Source organism: Arvicola amphibius, chromosome 3 (genome assembly GCF_903992535.2).
Source record: "Arvicola amphibius chromosome 3, mArvAmp1.2, whole genome shotgun sequence".
In the NCBI taxonomy this organism is placed as follows: domain Eukaryota; kingdom Metazoa; phylum Chordata; class Mammalia; order Rodentia; family Cricetidae; genus Arvicola; species Arvicola amphibius.
Genome location: NC_052049.1, coordinates 134,964,721 through 134,984,724, shown reverse-complemented (window position 1 = coordinate 134,984,724; position 20,004 = coordinate 134,964,721). Strand labels below are relative to the sequence as shown.

At 35.9% G+C, this 20,004-nt stretch overlaps 1 protein-coding gene across 9 annotated transcripts in view; it reads right to left on the bottom strand.

Annotated features, from left to right (window-relative positions):
- Herc1 (HECT and RLD domain containing E3 ubiquitin protein ligase family member 1) overlaps positions 1–20,004 on the bottom strand; it is a 183,741-nt gene that overhangs the window by 111,464 nt on the left and 52,273 nt on the right. For all 9 annotated transcript variants that reach the window (XM_038321217.1, XM_038321216.1, XM_038321223.2 and 6 more), the window contains 15 exons: positions 19,799–19,894; positions 17,967–18,161; positions 15,978–16,289; positions 13,273–13,369; positions 12,448–12,591; positions 9,738–9,865; positions 6,739–6,883; positions 6,354–6,525; positions 4,571–4,705; positions 4,149–4,314; positions 3,609–3,734; positions 2,452–2,673; positions 2,012–2,164; positions 1,753–1,885; positions 18–209 (listed from right to left, as the gene is read on the bottom strand). In XM_038321217.1, coding sequence (XP_038177145.1) covers positions 18–209; positions 1,753–1,885; positions 2,012–2,164; positions 2,452–2,673; positions 3,609–3,734; positions 4,149–4,314; positions 4,571–4,705; positions 6,354–6,525; positions 6,739–6,883; positions 9,738–9,865; positions 12,448–12,591; positions 13,273–13,369; positions 15,978–16,289; positions 17,967–18,161; positions 19,799–19,894 — 2,416 coding nt within the window. The remainder of the gene's footprint in view (positions 1–17; positions 210–1,752; positions 1,886–2,011; positions 2,165–2,451; positions 2,674–3,608; positions 3,735–4,148; positions 4,315–4,570; positions 4,706–6,353; positions 6,526–6,738; positions 6,884–9,737; positions 9,866–12,447; positions 12,592–13,272; positions 13,370–15,977; positions 16,290–17,966; positions 18,162–19,798; positions 19,895–20,004) is intronic.

Below are 20,004 nucleotides of genomic sequence, written 5' to 3'. Positions count from 1 at the left end.
TTACTGCCTGTACTTACCATGAAGAGGCCACTGTAATTCTTGGTCTTCTAAAAGAGCAGCTGCTGGCAGAAGTCTATTAAGGCAATCAAGAGGTGGCAAGAGATCGAGGAGATGACTCAGTAAAGGACGAGCTACTGACACCGGGAGTAACAGCAGGGAGTTAACAATCTGGCAGAGCATACTGCCTGCAGCTGACACATAGATCACATCTATGAAGGGCAAGAAATGCAGTGTAAATCAATGACCTCAAATTTAAAAAAATAAAAACCTAAATATTTCTTTAGTTTGGAAGGAGAGTAGACTAATTCAGTAACTCGTTGTTCAATACCTACCTGATAGATATTGATAGGTCACAGTAGTATTTACTATCAGAAAATACCACCAACAGACTCTATGTAGAAATGCAAACTTACCATGCATGCTAACAAACTCATAACAGAAACTGATTTCTTAAGATACATTATAATTCCACAACCATTAATTTATCCTCACTTTTAAATTTATTCAAACATTCAGAGTACCTACAACAGACTAGGTACTATGCAAGGTAGAGACACAGTTATGACCAAAGCCGGCAAAAGCTCCCACTTTCCTGTGATGCCAACATTCTAGCAAGCAAATTTTTTTATTTTTCTAATCTAAAATAATTTTTAAAATTAATATCATCATAAAATATCTGTCTTTCACTATGGGCATTACTTTTCAATCAAATTTACTCTAATATTTCCAGGTACTCAGGGCCAAGACGAAGTCACAAGTAAATCTAGGCTGCATGAACAATAAATTTACACTGCATACATAACAGCCAAACCACTATGACTAATAAGTAACAGTCTTGGGTTCTCAGCTAATTTCTTTCTTTTCTTAGGATACTTCAGAGATCAACAACCAAGAAAATATTCAGTAGTCAACTAGATAAAGGCTCTGGTGCTCGGGAAAGTCCTCAGTAGGTGCAGGCACAGGGATTAAAGACACTTGTTCCAGATGAGGCTATTCAGAAAGAGTAGAGGATTAAAAGCAAAATTTAAAGGATCCCAACATGGAAGGACATAGCCAAAGAAGAGGGGGCAAATCCTTTATGAAGTCCCAGAAAAAAAACTGGTCAGAGACAGAGGAGAAATAGTAGGACTGTGCTACACAGAGGAGAGCCCATGGAAGAAAGCATTTCAAGAAGGGAATTGCTGCTGGGCGTTGGTGGTGCATGGAGACAGAGAAAAGCAGATCTCTGAGAGTTCGAGGCCAGCCTGATCTACAGAGTAAGTTCCAGAACAATCAGGAGTACACAGAGAAACCCTGTCTCAAAAAACCAAAAAAGAAAAAAAAGGAAATTGGACAGGGTATGGTAGTGAGTCCAGCCTTTGGAAGAAGGATATAGAAGGATCACTTTGAATTTAAGAACATATTCTAAATTGTTAGACACTGTCTCAAAAAGAAGGAAGGAAGGAAGGAAGGGAGGGGATGAGGAATACTGACAAAATATGGAGGAGATAAAAAGCATACTTTACAGTATAAAGTAACTGACTTTATATCATCTAATGTCTTTAAACTAGATCTGCTGCCGAGAGTTAGAATCCTTTAAGATCATTGTTACAGCACCCCTACACCAAGATGAATGGAAACCAAACCAATACATAGGAAACAGGATCATTTCCCTTTCACTGAGAGGTGAAAGCACTCTTGAGGTCTTGGAAAAGTTCAATGACTCTTGCTTCATACCCACTGGTTAAATGTGAAATTCAACACCAAACTCACCTCTTAATTTCTCTCCAACACTGCCATTCCAAGGACTCTCTTTAAGTAAATCTGCAGAACGTGAATAAATATCTGTAGCATGAGGCAGCAAAAGCTGAAGGTGTTTATGAAGCAATGCCACACTGCTTGAGTTCTAAGAAGAAAAAAATCCTAAATTACCACTCTAAAAGATCCAATGTACAAAAATATTTACGACATCCCCAGTTATCTGAGCTGTAGGTTCCTAATAGAATACCATGAAAAGGAGAGAACTGCATACCTCAGTAATGTTATTAATGTGGCAAAAAGCCAACAGTTGTTTCTGTAGTGAACACAGCAGTTCATGGAGATGAGCAGGCTGACTGTTTTCTGACGGTGACGTTCCAAGAAGATATTTATCACTGTTCTTTTCCAGCTCTCCAAATGCTTGATCCTAAAATTACATATAGTGTAGATCATATTTTAAATATGCTTTAGAAAACTATTTTTATTTGTTTATTCTTTATTACATGAGAAACACTTGATAAAATTCTAACGTAAATCTTCTTGTAATTTTAAGTTACATGTTACATTGCCATCACAATATTTCAGATATAACAGGTTTCTCCCTTTGGAGAAGTGAATCTAAAATTTTATTTACATTGTTTAAATGTAAAACTTTTACCTAAAAAGATCATTACACCTTTATTCTTTTCTTAATACAGTGAAAAAGCAAGGTACCGTATAAAACCCTAAATTTCTTAAGAGGGTCTTCATTAAAATTTCAGCCAAATGAGTGTCTGGATGGCAGGTCTGAGGACCATAAGGCTGATCTGACAGGTTTCCATAACCCATGCACACAGTCGAAAGGTCAGCAGTATCAGAAGGTGAGCTATAGCCAAGAAGGGAGGCAACGTGGGTATGATCTTGCAAACTTGTCAGGATTATATCCAGTTGCATTCTCTAAACAACAATGAAAAAGAAACATGTAATTCACATAACATGTATTAAAAGAGAGTAAAAAAGGATATAAGGAAAAAACTATACTAACAATGCTAACTAACCCATTTACTAGCTTGATAAACAACCTTCAAGAAGTACATAATTATGGGAAAAACTATTCAACTAATATCATTTCAGAAAATGTAACTAACAGGTTTCTAACCTCATATTTTATGATAAATAACTAAAATTCCAAGCTAAAATGGAACAATATGTATAATAATTTAAGCACTATAAGTAGACAGAAATAAGAAATACCAAGAGATAAATTATACTCATGCTATTCAACAAAATTACTGATGACAACTGCTTATTCTAATGTTTAGAAAAAAATCCCTTATAATCTAAATAATGCAGAATATTTACTGGAAAACATCTGTGGACATTGTACACCAATACATACTATGATTCCCCTCAAATCTATAGCTCTACAATTGACTTTTCTACTTAGCTCAGCAAAGTATTTATTTCCATGAACTTAAAATAATAAAAGTTAAAAATAAGCATACTTGTGCTTCAAATGCTTTTTGCTAGTGATAACCTTTTCCTTTTCAGATAAGCAACTCTAAGTATGAGACTAACAGCAATAACGCAAGATTAATTTCAACTTAGCATTTACAATAAACCAAGAGTATTTGGTTTGACACCATAATCAACACTAGAAAAATGAATCATAACTCTAAGAACTGACCCCAAGTAATTAGTAAATCATCATATGCATAATTTCAAGTCACTAGACATCCACAATTCTTCCAACATACAACATCAAATAATCAGAATGCACCAGAACTATCAAGCACTACACTTTGACACATATAGCAGTTGATTTGCTTTATTTTTTCCATTCAGTGCAATTTCTTCTGATGTGACTGGTTTATCTACATGCAAAGGCTTACCTGTCCTTTGGATAAGCTTTCCCATCTATCTGGTCCTTGGGGTAAAAGAGAATGAAGTAATTCCATCCGTTCTCGTAATGGAGGTAACAGCATGGTTGCTCCCACTGACAGTGTTTCAATTACCACCTAATAATCAAAAACAAAACAAAAAAGAAAGAAAGGAAAAGTGCATTGATTAGCCCAGATCTTCTCTTTTTAATAGCAAAATATGAAAAGTGAATGTACTAACTGTTGGGATTCTACAAGTCTAAAAGTGTCATGTAAGTGAATGTACTAACTGTTGGGATTCTACAAGTCTAAAAGTGTCATGTAAAATATGAAAATGTCTTTCTTTAGTTGAGAGGTTTTAAGAACATCTTCTAGGTATGGCTGCACAGGCCTTTAATCCCAGAAGGAGGCCAAGGGAGGTAATTCTCTGTGAGTTCAAGGCTAGTCTGGTCTACAAAGTGAGTTCCATGACAGCCAGGGCTACACAGGGAAACACACGATTAAAGATAGCTAATTTAGCTAAGGCTTCAGGTCATGATTCTCTTCTCTTACCTCTTGGATTTCATCTGGGACAGTTGAGTCCATCAGCCTGAAGAGTAAATTTCGAAGTGGACCTGCTTGTCTCCCAAGAATACTGGTAGCTACACCTCCTGCAAGGGCCAGAGCTAGGTGATTTGAAAGCAACTTCAAGCACAGCTTAAGAAAATTATGGTGTTCCCTGAAACAAAACAAAACAAGCTGTTGTGAATTTCTGAAGCACAAAAGTAAATGCAATATCCAGTTTGAGTAACATTTTTCGTGAGGTGATGACCAATGAGGTGATGACCAATTTAAAACATCAGTTATGAAACTAAGAAGTTATTAATAAAAGCTTAGCTCTTCTCTAGCTTATAAAGAAGACTGATAAAATCTCAACAAGAAAGAATTAGGTCAAAATTTAAAAAGAGTAATTAATACACATATTTACAGCATACCTTGATGAAGGGAAAGGCAGTGGAGGAATCTCACTGTTTATTTTATCACAGTATCTCTCAAGAAAGGATCGAAGATGTGAGAAGGTACTCTCTTCAAGATCGACGCAATAAGGCCGGTGCCATGCAACAACTTGTCTAGAAGAAAGCATCAGAAAATGGTTCAACAGCCTTATAATCAAACTTCTATACATGATCAAAAACAAAAAAACAAGACATGCGGGATGGGGAGGAAACAGCTTCCTTGATTTAAAAGTATAGCCACTGGATTTTGGGTTTTTTGGGTTTTTTTTGGCTTTATTTTGCTTTTTGCCTTTGTTATTTGAAGTAATTTATTTTGTTTTACAAATAAAACCAACCAGACAAAGAGCAATGAAGTTAAACAAATGTTTTAAACCAATAAAGCCTAGTTCTGATCTTAATCTGCTCTAGATATGGGAACCTGAGCTGTGTGCATGACATACGTGTATTCATCTACATGTGTGGAGGGCAGACAGAGGTTGATGTCCAGTGTCATCCTCACTCTCCACCTTAGTTTTGGAAACAAGGTCTTTCACGGAAGCTGGAGCTCACTAACTCAGCTGAACAAGCAAGACGGTGAGCTCCAGAGATCCATCTATGCATACCACCACAACCTAAGCACCAAAATTAAAGATATGGTCTGTATGTAGCACCTGGCTTTTACATGGAGGCTGGGGATCTGAACTCAATTCCTCATACTTGCAAGGTAAACATTTTACTGACTCAGCCATCTCCTCAGTATGACACTTAACTTTTAAAACATTTTCTAAAGACAGAGAATTCAAAATGAGAAGAAAATTAAATTATTTTAAATACAGCTTGTTTTTGAAATATATGTAACCTCAATATGCATATGAAAGGGGATCTAAATGTCATTTTTATGATAACAGAATCAATGCTAGAAATTATATATACTTTTAGTGTGTGTGTATGTATATAGTAGTTAATCTTAAAAATCACATTAAACTTATTTCTAAATTTATTAATACTACTGTTATACTCTTGTAGGGTTACATATAAAGTATTCTGCCCAAAGATTCATGTGTTGAAGGCCTGGTCCATGCTGGTGAATCCAATATTGAAAGAAGGTGGCTATTCTGCTATACCATAATGTTCTGACTTACTTCAGGCCAAGGCAATGAATCCAAAAGAGCATAGACTGGTGCATGTAAACCAAAGCAAATTCTTCAGTCTTTTAAGGTGTTTATATAATTTATTATTACAGGCAAAGGTATCAATACAATTACCTACATAAATAATGATACTTGTTTGATAATGCAATATGTTGATGGTTCCTATCTGATGATATAGATAACTTTAAATTAACATGAGTTTACCCCAAACTTTGTCAGTGAAGAGCTACAAATGGTCTGTTTACCATTTACATGTAAAATTTCACAAAAGAAAGGCATCTTATGATAAACCCAATGTTTCTTCCCAGTGCCATCCAGACCCCCACATAGTGTGTTATCATAAAAAACAGTAGTTGAGTGGTTTGTACCTTATTCTTACTGTAGAGATCTGCATGTGTTATTCTGTTAAACATGAAATATACCTACTAGCAAATAATATACCTACTATCAAAATCTGTACTATTTAGAAACTAATATTAATATACTATCATCATTATTACTACTATTAAATTTAACTATTCAACTTCTGAAGTATATTGTGTAATGTTGACTCAATGGACATTCAGTCTTAAAATAAATATAGGAAAATATTTTTTAAAAAACTAACAAGAATGTTTAAACATAGCACTTACCTGTCCCTAGGGAGAGCAGTCCATGCCAAACTATGTGATGTTCCAGCTGAGATCTGCTGAATAGCTATGCCATCTAAGCCACTCACTTTTTTTGGTTTAGTAATGGGACCTGTGGAATTTCCCTGGCCACACTGCCCCATGGAGTTATTGCCCCAGGCATAAACTTCATTATCTAAAAATAAGACATAAGGTATAAAAGTTAAATTCAAATGTTAACAAATTTAAGAAATAGAATAATTAATAACACTTCTTTAAAAACAAATGACTTAGACCACCTGTAATCCCTGCACTAAGGAGGTAAGACAGGAGGATTTAAAGTTTGTGCTATAAAGTTAAGCTATAAAGATGCTACCTATAATACTAAAACGAATAAATAGTACTTTACCATGAGAAAGAGACAAACAATGACTATCTCCAATAGAAATATCAACTATTCTTGTGGCAGCCAATTCTTCAATGAGCTTGGGTCGCAAAGCAGTAGCTTCTGAAGAACCACAACCTAGACAAGCCCCACAACCCCAAGCATAGACCTGAAAAGACAGAAATACAGAACACATCAATTCTAAAAAACAAGTAGACTATTAACTAAAAATATCAACAAGTGTGGTAATTTCCTGCTATTAAAACAATATAAGATATTAAAATAATATTTAGTGTTTTGATCATTTTAAAGATGGTCATGGTAGCCCTCAGGAGGCTGATCAACAAGACAGCTGAGAAGCAAATATACCAGCCCTTAGTTGCCTCAGCTGATCATCTCCATTCCCACTCTCCAAATAATCCTCTCAAAAATACACAGACCTAAAAAGTAGAAATATTAAGCCATTAGAACACCTAACAAAATTAACAGTAATTATTTCTTAGCAAATATCTGCACCTTGTTTGTTTCATTAGAAAAAAATAGCTAGGCTGTGGTGGCACAGGCCTTTAATCCCAACACTCAGAAAGCACAGGGAGGTGGGTCTCTGAGTTCAAGGCCAGCCTGCTCTACAGAGTGAGTTCCAGATCCTGTCGTGGAAAACCAAAAAGAAAAAAGAAAAAGAAAAAAGAAACAGGGTGGTGGGGGAGAGAAAAGAAAAAGGGAAAAAGGAAGAAAACCCTATCTAAAATAAGTAAGAAAAAAATCACTGCCATTTATTGGGCTGTCTTTAAACACCCAGTATATAAACGGTTGACCAGCTTTAAACTGGCCACAAATAAAATCTAAGAAAGATAAGAGATCCTCTGCTAAAGTCACCACTAACTGACTTGCACTTGGCTAATACTGTTCAACCTAAGCAGTTATGGAAATACTACTTTAAAATTTCTACTTACTGCTGGGTGGTACTGTGGCGCAGGCACACAGGAGGCAGAGGCAGGTGGAGCTCTGATTTTGAGGTCAGTCTCATCTACAGCATAAGCTCTAGGACAGCCGGGGCTGTTACAGAAACCCTGTCTCGAAAAACCAAAACAAACATTAAAAAAAAAAAAAAAACAAACTCTTCTACTTACATGTTTCTTACATGGTGGACTAGACCAAGAAACGATAAAATTAATACTATAAACCACAAAACTGATTTTACCTATCACTCACAAAGAATATGTGAATCAGCAGTCACATAGCTCACCTGAACACCTTTATATGCTACTAATTAATAATAATAACAAAATGAATAGTGGTTGACTTATGTCACCCAGGAAAAGACACATGAAGAAAAGAAGATAAAAGGAGAAATGACTTCCAATTTTACAATCCAAACTGAACAACTTTTTCATTCAATTGCCTTTGATATAATTATATTCACCCTTATCTTTATGCCATAATGGCTTTTTCTGTTATGGTTATCATTTTTGTTTTGTCTTCAAATTATTTTAGGAAAGATGGGTAAGGACAGGTTAGATGTCTTCATCTAAACAAAAGACCATATATTTATACCAATTACCAGAAAACCTACTTAAGACAAGTACAGGTATAAAAGAACTCCAGACTATTCAAACAAAGATTAGGAACTAAACACAGAGAGGGAAACATTACTGAGACTCTAAATGACTCCAAGTCCCATACTGTACTAGTATTCAGTAAGGCCCTCTTAGCTTTCTTTTGAATATTCTTTTAGCTGAGCATTAGATTAAAAATACTTGTAGCTCAGTTGGTACAATACTTGCTTAGCATGCAAAATGTCCTGGGTTTGAGCCCTAAAACTCTAACACACAAAGAGTACTTGTCTTGCATTTTAGGAATTATGTCATGCTGTAAAAAATTCATTATGCATTAAGACAGAAGAGTTACATTTAGAAGAAAATTAGACTGAGTAGGCCTGAGGGAACTGAGAGACAGATGGCGTAAAAAGCTCCACAGGTGTAAGAGAAACAGAATGGCTCATCAAAGTACTTCCTCCCAGTTTATTTTCACATAACCTAATATGTTCATGATAAAACTATTCTATATAGCAGGTAATTTGCAAATTCCTTTGGAATATAATGCAATAGATTTAGTGTTTATTATTTGCCACCAACAGTTACATATAAGAACTTTAAATTCAAATCTTATACAACCATCTGGTACACAATGCAGAAATTATTTCCTCTCTCATAAAAAAAAAAAAAGAAGCATATGTCACTGAAGGGAGGCCTGAGATTTGCCTGTGGATATAAATTAAACAAGTGAGCACTTGCTGATTTCAATCCATGAATTCTTACTACAAAACCAACTGTGAGGAACACATGAAAGGCCATATACTTATACCACTTTTTAAGTATGTAACTGACTATAATATAACAAAATAAAATAGTTTATATTAGATCTTTCAGCATATGAAACACGTGTCTCAAAGAGTAACTAAACTAAATGTGAATGTCAGCTTTTGTTGGTCATCTACTTTGTCCTGGCATACAATGGCTCCTACATGTTGGGCCAAAGTGGCTGATGAACACCAGGAAGAAAACACTGTCACTATTCCTCACGGGCCTGGTTCTCTCCGGTGCCACCACACTTCCCAGCTGGAGGTTTTCTCCTTACACTCTTTTTTGATCATCTTACCTTTTTAGTTCATATCACTGGTCCCCTCAAATTTCTGTTTTCTGTTTCCTCACTATTCTTTAACAGGAAGGAGATGTTGAGATGCCTCAATGATTTGTGGAAGAAGATTAAAGGGTTCTAAGAACTAAATGAATTTATTAAATCAACTTACTTCAAAGAACAGGGGGAAGAAAGAAAATGTATTCAGGTCACACAAGCAGGTAAGAAAATCTGGCTCCTTTTCATCAACTACACTTTAAACAAAAGAGTATTTTTATCTCAATATGTTCCCTTAAAATGTTTTTCTTTTAATTCCAAACTTCAAGTTCACTTTTTAGCTACCTAGTCCATCGAAATACTCTTTTATGTTCATTCCTTAGTCCTACCTGTCCTGTTGATGTCAAAGCAAGTGAAGACTGGCTCCCAGCACAAACTTTGCGAATAAACATTCCTTGTAAAGCTTCAATAACTTTGGGTTTATATACTCTGTTGGTATCACCATGGCCAAGTTTGCCTACATACATAAAAAAGAAAACCATATTCAAGTTAAGCAAGTTTTTAAAGCCCGTTCATTTTTAAGCTGAAGTTTTAATAAAGTACTTTAATTTTTATAGCAATAACCAGACAGATGAAGAGGCCCATTCCTGATAGCAGAGGGCATTAACAAAAGAACATATCTGTTTCAAGAAAGTTAACCATCAACAACTAACAGTCTTCTGTGTCTTATTATCAATCAATAAAAACTACTTTAAAGAGAAAGAAAATTTTTATTTGTCCGCTTTTTAGTCATATGTCTTTTTAGAACTTAAACATTTTTAGAACTTAAAAAAATTAAAGATTAATTTTATTTTTAATTGTGTGTGAGTGTGGTGTAGGCCAAGGCAAGAGAAAGAGAAAGAGAGAGATCAGAGGTATTGAATCCCCTGGAACTGGAGTTACAAGTAGTTGTAAGTCACCTGATGTGGGTGTTGGGAATCAAACTCTGGTCCCCTTAGAAGAGCAGTGCTAGCTAGCTCTTAACCACTGAAGCATCTTTCCAGCCCTTATTTTATTTTTATTTATATGTGTAGGTTTGAATATGTGCATGTGTATGTGGGTTCCCAAAGAGGCCAGAGGGAGTGCGGGATCTCCTGGAGTGACAGTGACAGGTAGTTCCAAGTTCCTTGATGTGGGTGCTAGGAACCAAACTCCTCTGAAAGAGCAGCAAGTACTCTAAACCACTGAGACATCTCACCAGTGCCTGTATTTCTAACTTTAAATGTGTTGACAGGCTAAACAGGCATTGTAACACAGGGGTATAATTCTACTGCTCAAAAAGCAGAGGCAGAAGAATAGCTGCAAGTCTAATGTCATACAGCTAGACCCTGTCTTTGAGAAAAGAAAGAAAGCCAGGTACTATAATCCCAGTTATGGGGAAGGGGGAGCAAGAGGATTAAGAGTTTGAGGCTAAACTAGAAGTAACGGTGCACACCTTTAATCCCAGCACTTTAGAGGCAGAGGCAGGCTGACCTCTCTGAGTCCGAGACCAGTCTAGTGTATATAGAGAGACCGTGTCTCAAAAAAATAAATACTTAAAAGTAAAAAATGATTTTGAGGCCAGTCTGGTCAAGCCAGAAAGGGATATTTCTTTTCAAAATAGAAAAAAAGTGCTGACAGTTCACATAATTTTTAAAAAGTTAAAGACTATTCAATAGTTCAAGAATAGAAAACTTGGAAAACAATTAAAGAGGGAAAATGGTTAACATATAAATGTAACCATACTAGAAATTGATTAAAATATAAATTAAATTATATCACTTTACCTCTTAAATTATTTTCTAAGCTATCATTTTTTTATTTGGTTTAGTTTTTGTTTTCTGAGACAAAGTCTTCCTAGCCTCTAACTTTCAACCCTCTTGCCTTAGCCTTGTAAATCTTGGAACAGCGGCAGGAGAGAGAGCCACCACACCTGGCTAAAATTATCTTACTTTTCATACCTAGCGCTATTGATCTATGTGTACAAGTAATATTCACACAGCTGACAGAGTAACTAATTTAAGTGGACATAAATCTGCTCACTCAGTGCAGAAGTGTCTTTTGTTTTGTCTGTCTTCCTGACAACCTATCTTGTTTTCTCATGTGATGGAGCAGGGAAAGAAAACGCTGATTTTAACACTGGAAAAAAAAAACTGGGGGACATCTTCCAACTCAACAACGAGAAACTGTAGTGGTATTTCCATTTGTATTTTAATAAATAAAGCTTGCCTGAAGTTCAGAGTAAAACAGCCGTACTGATCAGCCTTACAGACCAGGCAGTGGTGACAAACACCTTTAATCCCAGTAGCCACACTAGTTTGCCATAGAAACCAGGGCGGTAGGGGGCACACCTTTAATCCCAGACCTAGAGAGGAATATAAGACAGGAAGAAACAGCTCTCACTGTTTCTGAGATTCCTAGAGGCAAAAATAGCCATTTCAGACAGAGGTAGAGATAAGAGCTGTTTTGCTTTTCTGACCTTCAGGTTGAACCCCAATTTCTGTCTCTGGGTTTTTATTAATCATGCTACAAGAAACTTGCTATATAACTTATTTTATAAACCGTCCTACAGATAAATGTAGTAATATTTTAGGCCTTTTTAAAAATTAGTAAAATGACATGTTTATTGACACCCATAAAATATTATTACAAGTTATAAAAATAACATATATGAACCATATAGACCTATGTTGGCTTTCAAAACAGATATGTATAAATGTACATATATTTAGCAGTCTGTCTCCTAATGTGTTAACAAAGGCTAAAATAACATTTTATTTGAAAGAAACAATTTAGCCGAGTGGTGGTGGCACACGCCTTTAATCCCAGCACTTGAGAGGCAGAGAAGCAGGTGAATTTCTTTGAGTTTGAGGCCGGCCTGGTATACAGAGTGAGTTCCAGCACAGGCTTAACTACACAGAATAACCCTGTCTTAGGGAGAAAAAAAAAGAAACAATTTATGTCTGTTCATCTATATTTTAGTTTTTTATACTAAGCATACATACTTGAAAAAGATTTTTTTTCAATTTTTTAAGGAAAAAAATCCCAAGCTACCAAAAAAAATTTTTTTTGTGTACATACCATTGTCTCCTCCTCCAAAAGACCACACAGTTCTTCCATCTTTGGACAAAGCAATCGTATGTGAACTTCCACAAGAAACCTCTCCTACATTGCTAATATCTTTTACTAGTGTTGGAATGTTACGGCTGTTACTGTCTCCATGACCTTAGATAAAGCACAGAAATAATGTTAACTCCTTTTCTCCAATTTCACAAGAGTAATATGTTATCCGTTATTTTTTTTAAAGATTTATTTATTATGTATACAACATTCTGCCTCGATGTATGCCCGCACGCCAGAGGAGGGCGCCAGATGGTTGTGAGCCACCATGTGGTTGCTGGGAATTGAACTCAGGACCTCTGGAAGAGCAGCCAGTGCTCTTAACCTCTAAGCCATCTCTCCAGCCCTATCCATTATTTTTAAATACAAGTAAATCCAAAAAGAAAATCATCTCTACCTGCTCTCCTAGGTTGCTCACTACCTGGGGGAGACAGGCATATTAATGAGTCACTAGAGCATCCTAAGTTTCCGCCTTCGTACTCACCTTATCTGTCTAAAAACACATCCATGTTAACTTGCTTTCACAGATAAATACATTAGAAACTTTAGGATCACGATGTTATGTTTCTTATTTCTGAAACTATAGTGCCTGGTTACAATACTTACAGGTTTTATTACATCTTAGATAACAGCACCAGAATCTAGGTAAAATTATCTATAGAAATGCAACCAATTTTGAGTTTAAAGCTCATATAATAAATGGCCTATGAACTCTATGCTCACTGGTTCTTAGCAACTGATCATTTCTGTTCTGGATGAATAATTTCAAATTTTAAAAACTCTTACCTAATCTTCCAAAGTCTCCTTCACCCCATGTATATAATTCACCGTCCTCTGTGACAGCAGCACTATGTCTGTATCCAGCTGACACACAAACAACTACCTGGATTGTACATAAGTAAATCTGATAAGCATATAAATGCTAAAACACATACACACAGGGACATCAAAAACATTATTACTCGCAAGTCACATAAGAGCCATCATGAGGACCAAGGCTATTGGCTAAGTAATTACTTAAATCCATGTTCTGCTTGCTGAGCCCTGAACCCCAGCTTTGACCCAAACAAGAGAACAAGTTTTCTCAATCCAAAAAGGAGACATTGTGATTTCCAGCAAAGAGATCAATCTGATTAATAGAAGGAAAGCTACATCAATCAAGTCTTTACTGAAGGAGTTGGAGAGAATTCAAAAAGAAACAATGGCAACTTTTAAATCTAAGATTAGCATAAAACCTCTGGTCTTCACTGAGCAAGGAAAACTCATTACATAATTAGCAACTCTAAAAATACTTGTTATTAATAATATAATTAGCATATAAAAATACTTGTTATTAATAATATAATTAGAATATATTATTAATAATATAATTAGAATATAAGCTCACATTAAACTTCTCACTGCCCTTTTTGTCATCAAGAAATTATCTTTCATTAGTACAGTGGTTCTCAACCTTCCTAATGCTCTGATCCTTTAATACAGTTCCTCATGATATGGTGGATAAAATTACTGTCATTGTTACTTTATAACTGTAATTTTGCTACAGTTATGAATCACAATGTAAATATCTGTGTTTTCCAATTCTGTGTTTAGGTGAAACCTGTGAAACAGTCATTCAACCCCCAACAACTGGGTTGTGACTTACAGGTTAAGAACCACTGGATTAGTAGAATCAAGGCAGTAAGGACATATAACAATATACCCTGGGGATGACTTATACCTTCCAACACTGATCAATATTATCAGCTAATTAAAAAAAGCACCAAAAATTCCCTGTCTTTTTAGCCTCCAAAAATGAGAATTCACAAAGAAACTTAAATTAACTTAAAATATTGTCATTTTTTCATCATGACACTTAAATTATACTGTTATAAATAAGGGGAATATTTAAAAGAATATTTAGCAATGGAATTAAGAAAGAAAATATTAAAAGAACCAGAAAAATCACAACTGTTTAGAACATTTAGCAAGAAGCACCTTAAGAGTTTCGTATCATATTCAATACTTTTTCAGTCACTGAGGTAGGGTCTCATTATGCCCACTGCCCTCAAATTGGCAATCCTAACTGTTTTTATCTGGAATTACAAATGTGTGCCACCACACCCAGCACACTCTGTACCTTATCAGGTATTTGTTGTTTATAAAGCCGCCTATCAAGTTTACAAAGTGGGATGTTATAAGACCCATTGTTTTTGGGTTGATGAGTGAGTTGAAACAGTACAAGTCATAGCTGTGTGGTATTTATTTTATAGCCATTTGAGAATATCTCTCATGACAGGAAAAATTATTATATGTATTCTTTTATTAAACTTAAAATCTTAAAACGGAAACAACATAAATCTTACCTCTGTAAAGAAAAGTCAAACAAAAATAAGTTCTGGAACCAATTATTTAAATGAGACTCTTGACAATCACTTAACTAATCTAAATGCCTCATCAATCAAGGGCTAGAGAGGTGGCTCAGTACCTAAAGTGTTTGTCATGCAGACATAAGAATCCAAGTTCAGTCACCAGAACTCTGCAAAATGCCAGAAGTGCTGGCATGTGTTTGTAATCTCAGGCTGGAACTGAGGAGACAAGAGGTCCCTGGGCTTGGCCAGTCAGCTTGGCTTAACTGATGAGACCCTATCTCAAAAAACAAGGATAAGCTGTAAAGAGTTTGCTGCTCTTGCAGAGAACCTGGGTTTGGTTTCTAGCACGTGCACAGTTCCAAGAAATCTGGCATCCTCTTCAGGCCTTCTCAGGCAACAGGTGTGTACGCACATACACTAATACACACACATACATGCAGGCAAAACACCCACATGCATAAAACAAATCTTTTTTGCTTGTTTTTCGAGACAGGTTTCACTGTGTAGTCCTGGCTGTCTTGGAATTCACTCTGTAGACCAGGCTGGCCTCAAACTCACAGAGGTCCACCTGCCTCTGCCACCCTATTGCTGGAATTAAAGGTGTATGCTACCATCATTACCTAGCAAAATAAATCTTTTTTAAAAGATGTATTTTTGTTATGTTTTTTATTATGGAGGGAGGGCATGTGCATGTGCATGCAAGTACCTATGGAGGCCAAAGACACTGATCTCCCTTGGAATTGGTGTGACGGGGTAGTTGTGAGCCACCTGATTGGGTACTAGGGACAGAACATGGGTCTTCTGAAGAGCAGAAGGCATGCTTAGCCACTGAGCCTTCTCTCTAACCTCCCCTGGAAAAGAAAATCTTAAAAAGTCAAATGCTGTCCTAGAAACAACACCCAAGGTTGACCCGTGCCCCCCACATACACATGTAAAGAACTAGAGTAGAAATTAAAAAGAACTAAAATTGAATGACACATGTAAAGGCATTCTATAACCTATAAAACAGATACACAAAAAGATAAGGCAGAGTGATAAACAAAAGGTAACTCAGAAAAGAATACATCAAAACACAAACAATACTGCCAATTACTATACCACCACATCTGATTATTTGTAAGCCCACAAAAAAGCACATACCTTTCCCTGTAGTGGGCCCTGGATAAGCTTGGGGTACTTCTGGGTTGAACTGTTCCCATGTCCCAGTTTCCCATAGTCACCATCACCCCAGCTGAAGACTTCACCTTCTGTAGTAAAAGCTAAAGTGTGACCATCGGAGCCTTTAGATGATGAAACTTTTTTAATGGACCGGTGAGGCTCAAAAGTTAACTTTTTTAAAGTAGACTGATTATTGGAATCTCCAAGGCCCAGCCTCCCATAGCTGCCTTTACCACAAGCTCTCACAGAGCCATCCGTAGAAATGACAAATGTGCAATACTGTCCAGCTTCAATCTACAAAGAACAGCAGAATTTTAGGTTAGAAAATGTTTTGAGAGAGTCAAAGTACAATACTTCAGGTCAAGTTTATCAAAAAGGAAAAAAAGGACATTGTTCAATGCAGAATATGGCATGATCTTCCATAGAGAGCAGTAAGCAGAAAATACCACATTTGCACATTCATTTCACACTGAGGATAAATTCACGATCTTTTAAGGTTATCTACCGGAGCATGACAAAAATAAAACAACGGGGCTGGAGAGATGACGAAGTGGTTAATAGAACTAGCTGTTCTCTCAGAGAACCTGGGTTTCATTTTCAGCACCCACATGGCAGGTCACAACTCTTTAACTTCAGTTCCAGGGAATCATTTTTCTGGTTCCATGGGCACTGTACTCACATGGTATATACACAAGTATGTAGGCAAAACACTCATATACATAAAACTAAATAATTTTTTTAAAAAAAATCTAAAAAATAAAACAACAAAGTAAAAATTATACCTTCCTCTTACAATTGGAGAAGGAAAAAAATTCCCATTAATTCCTTAACATCTTAATCATTTGCCGGGCAGTGGTGGTGCACGCCTTTAATCCCAGCACTCGGGAGGCAGAGGCAGGCAGATCTCTGAGTTGGAGGCCAGCCTGGTCTACAAGAGCTAGTTCCAGGACAGGCTCAGGAAACTACAGGGAAACCCTGTCTCGAAAAAAAAAAAAAATGCTAATCATTCACATAAAAATTATACTCACAAGCCGGGTGGTTGTGGTGCACATCTTTAATCCCAGCATTTAGGAGGCAGAGGCAAGTGGATCTCTGTGAGTTCAAGGTCAGCATGGTCTACAAGAGCTAGTTCCAGGATAGGTTCCAAAGCTACAGAGAAACCCTGTCTTGAAAAAACACAGATAAATAAATAAATAAATAAATAGCATGTGTATGTTCATATATTCTATATGCATAATAAAAATACAATTTAATGAAAATATAGTCTCATATTAAACTACAAATATAGATGGGAAAGTGATCATAAGACAATGAAATGACAATCTGAAAAAGAGAAAAGTCCAGTTCTTATTATTACCAGTGTAGAATATAAAAATAAAACTTGATGTCATTCATTAGGCTTTTATTTATTTAGTTATGTATTTATTCTTATTTTATTTATTTTTAGGATTTGGATTTTGAAACAGACCTGGAACTAATTATATAACCAGGCTCTGCTTCCTGAGTACTACTAGCTTTAAAGGTGTTTAACACCAAACCCTGTTTCATTAAGCTTTTTAAAAATCTAGGTCCAAATTTAATATTTTGGATGTAGAAATGGTGCTAAAGATATTAAAGATGAAAATATGTATTTTTCTGTTAAAATGGAAGAATTAATGTGATATAATCTATAAATATAAATAAATGATCAATCAAGAGCTTTTTTTCTTTTGGTTTTTCAAGACAAGGTTTCTCTGTGTAACAACAGCCTTGGCTGTCCTGGAACTTACTTTGTAGACTGGTTTGGCCTCAGAGACCCACCTGCTTCTGCCTCCCAAGTGCTGGGATTAAAGGCGTGCATCACCATGCCCTGCTTCAATGAAGAATTTTTACTCATTGAAAAACAGACTCAACATTACTTAAGGCACAGAAGTACACACACACACACACCATTATCTACCAGTTCACAAGAAATACAGAGAGAGAACTTACGGTCTGAGCATCAGAGAAACTGGGAGCCAGTTTGGGTTGTAGTATTTTCTCCTGCGTGCCTTCTACCAACTGATGGCTGCTATTGCTACCCCAAACATACACTTCACAGGTTTCAGAGACAATGGGAGCATCACCAGTCTGAATGCTGTCTGGGCTAGCACATGTTCTTGAGTAGTCAGAAGCCATTCTACAAACCTACCAAAAATTTAAATACACAAAACAACCAATACATTATTAGTCTGATTTTACATGTTCTTTGAAATTACTGTCTTAACTTCTAATACTCTTAGCTACTCACATCTAACATCATAAACAGCTTTAAATAGATAGCTAGAATATTTACCAGCACAGAATAAATCACAAAAGAGAAAAATACACAATCGAGCCTTTTAAAGTAAAAATGCTATCACATACACTTTACAGAAAAATCAAAGTTCATAAGGACAAAGTAGAAAGAAAACACCCCTGATAAATCACCTTGACACAGTGTTAACTTTTTTCATATGCATGGTCATTACAGTACATACAGAAGTGACAAATGATACAAGACATTCAAGCAAAACCTTCTGCCTGCTCTGCACAACAGTCCATTTAATAGTAAAATAACATTAACCACTTTCCTCTAACTGCCATTTAAATTCTTTATCTTTATTATGTAGACCATTTTTAATAATCTTTTATTGGGCCAGGCATGGTGGTGCATATCTTTAATCCTAGTACCTTTATAAAAGAGGAAATATCAGGCAGATCTCTGTGAGTTTAAGGTCAGCCTGGTCTATATGATGAGACCTTGTCTTAAAAAAGAGTATATTACTGTATTTTGTTAACTTCCTTAATAGGAAATCTCAGAAATAGGATTATACACATAAAAAAGACAATCTTATGATTCTTGGAACACATTATATCAACTTGCCTTCTAAAATGATGCCATAGTATTTGGTTACCAGTAGTGTATAAATAGAGGACTGTCCTGAAAACAGTGACTGCCTAGAACAACATGATACAGAAATGTACATAAAATCTAAGTCACAGCAATTTGGGCAGTGGTGGTGCACACCTTTAATCCCAGCACTCAGGAGACAGAGGCAGGCAGGTCTCTGTGAGTTCGAGGCCAGCCTGGTCTACAGAGCAAGTTCCCCAAAAAAGGGGATATAAACACATAGACTAAAAAGATTTTAAAGACATATTTTAAGTAGAAAAAACTGAACTAGAGACCAGGCACACATATGTAGCAACACAATTACAAAAAAACTGCAAGGAACTTAGTTTAAAAGTCAACATAGTGCTTCCGTTGTGGAGGAGAAAACAAGAAATGACTAGAATGTAAAAGGACTTCTGCATTTTAGGGGATGTGTGTGTGTGTGTTCACATGCACTATGACACTCATGTGGATGTCAGAGGATAGCTGGAGGGAGTCTATTTCTCACTTCTGCCATGTGGCGCTTGGAGATTACACTCAAGTTGCAGGTTGACAGTAAATGCCTTCAGCTCTTGAGTAGTCTCAGCAGTTTAAAATTCTATTTTGTATTTTTTAAAACCAGTTATAAGGGTATTTATTTTATAACAACTCATTAAGGCATGGAACTGGTTATATATATATTCTGAATTTGTTTTACTCAATAATTATTTTTCAACGAAAGTTACCAGTACATGATCCAAAACAAAATAAATAAAAGGTGATACACTGAAAAGTATCTTTCGACTAAACACTGAATTTCACTCTCCAGAGGCAACCACTGGCATCATTTCCTTTTAGGGCCTTTCTAGAGATCATACGCCATAACATTTTACAACAATGTCTTTTTTAATGCAAAGCTATGAAGATTACATACCTCTTCAAAAAGACATAATGCTGCCTCATAGAGTGAACATAAGCCTTCAGATGTTCTAGTTGGTTCTCTCCACTGACTCCGATCAGCAGATGAACCCTGTAATTAAACATTGTTGGGTACAATATGGAAAGAAAGCAGACATATATGCTAAAAAAAATCAATACACTACAATAATCTATTTGAAAAACTGTTTATAAGTTTAAGTG